This window comes from Pundamilia nyererei, unplaced genomic scaffold (genome assembly GCF_000239375.1).
Source record: "Pundamilia nyererei isolate P.nyererei 1_Seehausen unplaced genomic scaffold, PunNye1.0 scaffold00735, whole genome shotgun sequence".
Taxonomy (NCBI): domain Eukaryota; kingdom Metazoa; phylum Chordata; class Actinopteri; order Cichliformes; family Cichlidae; genus Pundamilia; species Pundamilia nyererei.
Window position 1 is genome coordinate 19,418 of NW_005188136.1, and position 1,362 is coordinate 20,779.

A 1,362-nucleotide genomic window follows, 5' to 3' on the forward strand; every position below is an offset into this window, starting at 1 on the left:
ATACTGAGTCAACTTCAATAACTAGACTCAGCTGTAATTCAGAGTGAAACAGATTAGCATAACCAGCTATCCACAAATAAACTCATTTCCTGAATTCCAAATTGAACTTACCAGCATCCATACCAGCATGATTTTGAGAGGTCAAAGTTCCTCCTCCTTTTGCTCCCAATGCTCGGTTCCATTGACAGTTGATGTCAGTGTTGTAGGGACATGTACGGTGCTCTTGAGCATGCTCAAAACGTACACCACCCAGTTGCTTATTTTTCGCACAAATAAATAACCAACATGTCAAATAATCTACTACTGACAACCAGACAAGACTCGGGTTCATGATGTCAGAGAAAAAAATTAGTAAATTATTCTTAAAAGTAGGAAAGTGTTCATGCTATAGCAAAATCTGTTCTTGCTGTTTATTTTTTAACAAAAAAGACATCACGTTTGTGTGAATTTTAAAAAGCTTGTGCAATGTAATGGTCTGTGAAGTGATTGACAATGCCAGATGCGACTGATGGAGGGAACTCTTTGCTCATACCTCAAGGCACTGACCTATTGTATCGTTACACAATTAAGATGTGGAAACACAGCAGCTGGTTTAAATAGATTATAATTCTGTTGCTTTTATGCTGTTTAAGAAACTCCAACTTTAGATTTTCAATGCAGTTCTGCTCAGATCACACTGTACTGTCTCGTCCTTACTACCTGACTCCTTCCACAGCAGACATTTAGACTCTCCCTATGAGACGTTTTCACAGTCATCAGTGTCATTTCTGACTTCTCCTCTATATTTACACTTTAATACATTTTATTTCTCACACAAAAGGTAGACAAAGAGAAATAAAGCAATGGATGAAAAGTTGGAAAAAATGTTTTTATTTTCCAAGGACTCTTGTCAAAAAATATATCAACATGTCTATTCCTCATGAGACATTCCTCATAAGAAAAGTTCATATTCAGCATCAGATCAATAACTTTTCCATCATCAACACACTTAAAAGAAAAGTTGCACAATAAAAAAGACAGAGGCACAAAAGTAAAGATACAAAGACAACTTCAATGCAAATTTTGTTATTTTTATTTTTGTTAGTATGTTTTGCCACATCATCCACAACACATACACAAAACTACATCAGTGGGTTATTATCCTAAAACATGAGCTCCACCTCCTTGTCTACCGTGTGGCAGCATACACAACATGAGACTCCAGCTCTCTGTGTGTCGCAGGCCTGCGACTTCTTTTGAGTTTTGTCTGGAAACTCATAGCTGCGTAGTTCAGGTCATCTGAGCTCTTATTCTGAAAATCAAAATATTTAGTTACAGTAGAGTTTAATAAAATCTGAAGTAGTGGATTTGTGGGTTACATGA

At 36.5% G+C, this 1,362-nt stretch overlaps 1 protein-coding gene across 1 annotated transcript in view; it reads right to left on the reverse strand.

The window, feature by feature from the left end:
* Positions 1–1,093: 1,093 nt before the first annotated feature.
* Positions 1,094–1,362, reverse strand: part of LOC102195101 (uncharacterized) — a 2,377-nt gene continuing 2,108 nt past the window's right edge. The window contains exon 5 of the mRNA XM_005754905.2: positions 1,094–1,291. Coding sequence (XP_005754962.1) covers positions 1,169–1,291 — 123 coding nt within the window. The 3' untranslated portion in view covers positions 1,094–1,168. The remainder of the gene's footprint in view (positions 1,292–1,362) is intronic.